We start from the raw sequence: 1,906 nt of genomic DNA on the forward strand, positions 1-1,906 counted from the left end.
GGGAGAGAGGGGTGTAGGGGCGGTGTATTTACCTTCTTTGCTGCCTGTTCCTCTTCTACGCCGTCTCCAATTACAACGTAAACTGCTTTTCTCCCAAACCTTTGCATTATTCTCTCGAAGCAGCACTCCTTCCCTGCAAACAGAGAGGTGGCTTAGAAAATGTGACAACCTGAGGTTTGGGGCAGTGGGAGGAGCTAGAAAATGATTGGGGAGGATCATGCATCACAGGGGAGGAGCTATGACATCAAAAGGGAGGAACATGGAGCACAGAGGAGAAGCTGGAACATCACAAGGAAGGGGAAAAGCTAAAACATCACAGGGGAGGAGCATGGGGCACAGGTAAAAAAATAGACCACAGGGGAGGAACATGGATTACAGGGGAGGAGCTATAGCATCACAAAGGAGGAGCATGGAGCAAAGGGAATGAGCTAGAACATCACAAGGGAGGAGCTAGAACATCACAAGGGAGGAGCATGGAACACAGGAAAAAAATAGATCACAGGGGAGGAGCTAGAACATCACAAGGGAGGAGCATGGATCACAGGGGAGGAGCTAGAACACCTTAGAGGAGAAGCATGGGTCACAGTGGAGAAGCTAGACATCACAAGGGAAGAAGTTGTGGAGGAGCTAGAACATGACTAGGGAGGAACATGTGGAGGAGCTAGAACATGACAAGGGAGGAGCATGGAGCACAGGGGAGGAGCTAGAACATGACAAGGGAGGAAGTTGTGGAGGAGCTAGAACATGACAAGGGAGGAGCATGGAGCACAGGGGAGGAGCTAGAACATGACAAGGGAGGAAGTTGTGGAGGAGCTAGAACATGACAAGGGAGGAGCATGGAGCACAGGGGAGGAGCTAGAACATGACAAGGGAGGAAGTTGTGGAGGAGCTAGAACATGACAAGGGAGGAGCATGGAGCACAGGGGAGGAGCTAGAACATGACAAGGGAGGAAGTTGTGGAGGAGCTAGAACATGACAAGGGAGGAGCATGTGGAGGAGCTAGAACATGACAAGGGAGGAACATGTGGAGGAGCTAGAACATGACAAGGGAGGAGCATGGAGCACAGGGGAGGAGCTAGAACATGACAAGGGAGGAAGTTGTGGAGGAGCTAGAACATGACAAGGGAGGAAGTTGTGGAGGAGCTAGAACATGACAAGGGAGGAAGTTGTGGAGGAGCTAGAACATGACAAGGGAGGAAGTTGTGGAGGAGCTAGAACATGACAAGGGAGGAGCATGTGGAGGAGCTAGAACATGACAAGGGAGGAAGTTGTGGAGGAGCTAGAACATGACAAGGGAGGAAGTTGTGGAGGAGCTAGAACATGACAAGGGAGGAAGTTGTGGAGGAGCTAGAACATGACAAGGGAGGAAGTTGTGGAGGAGCTAGAACATGACAAGGGAGGAGCATGTGGAGGAGCTAGAACATGACAAGGGAGGAACATGTGGAGGAGCTAGAACATGACAAGGGAGGAGCATGGAGCACAGGGGAGAAGCATGCACTCTAAAGGTGACCATACGTATATACATTTTCTAGGAGAGATCTTAGACGAGCGATTGATCATTGATTAAATGATTGAACAATGCGACACATCGGTAATGACTGAAAACATTATCTATCAGCAACGATCAATTACAAAAAATCATTTAGTTGAAGTTTATTATGATCGGTTGTCTGAAATCCAAATATTGATCTGATCAATGAAATTCCACCATTGCCAAATGACATGTGTGGCCGCCTGGTGGTGAAATCCTCCGGGTCTCCCTCATGTCTTCTGGTAAAGAACACTCCGGAGCAGCCATGTTGGTTTCAGAAAGCTCAGAGTACTATAATCGGCAGCAATATTTTAGCAAGAGCCAAACAGGTCATTTTGGACCTCTGGGATGCACAAGGCCCCAAGACCACCCCCC

The 1,906-nt window shown here is 49.2% G+C and overlaps 1 protein-coding gene across 1 annotated transcript in view; it reads right to left on the reverse strand.

The window, feature by feature from the left end:
• The window catches only part of EYA2 (EYA transcriptional coactivator and phosphatase 2), a 68,264-nt gene that overhangs the window by 1,677 nt on the left and 64,681 nt on the right, over window positions 1-1,906 (reverse strand). The window contains exon 13 of the mRNA XM_018572369.1: window positions 33-133. Coding sequence (XP_018427871.1) covers window positions 33-133 — 101 coding nt within the window. The remainder of the gene's footprint in view (window positions 1-32; window positions 134-1,906) is intronic.

The sequence above is a fragment of the Nanorana parkeri genome, unplaced genomic scaffold (genome assembly GCF_000935625.1).
Source record: "Nanorana parkeri isolate BGI_ZX_2015 unplaced genomic scaffold, ASM93562v1 scaffold2008, whole genome shotgun sequence".
In the NCBI taxonomy this organism is placed as follows: domain Eukaryota; kingdom Metazoa; phylum Chordata; class Amphibia; order Anura; family Dicroglossidae; genus Nanorana; species Nanorana parkeri.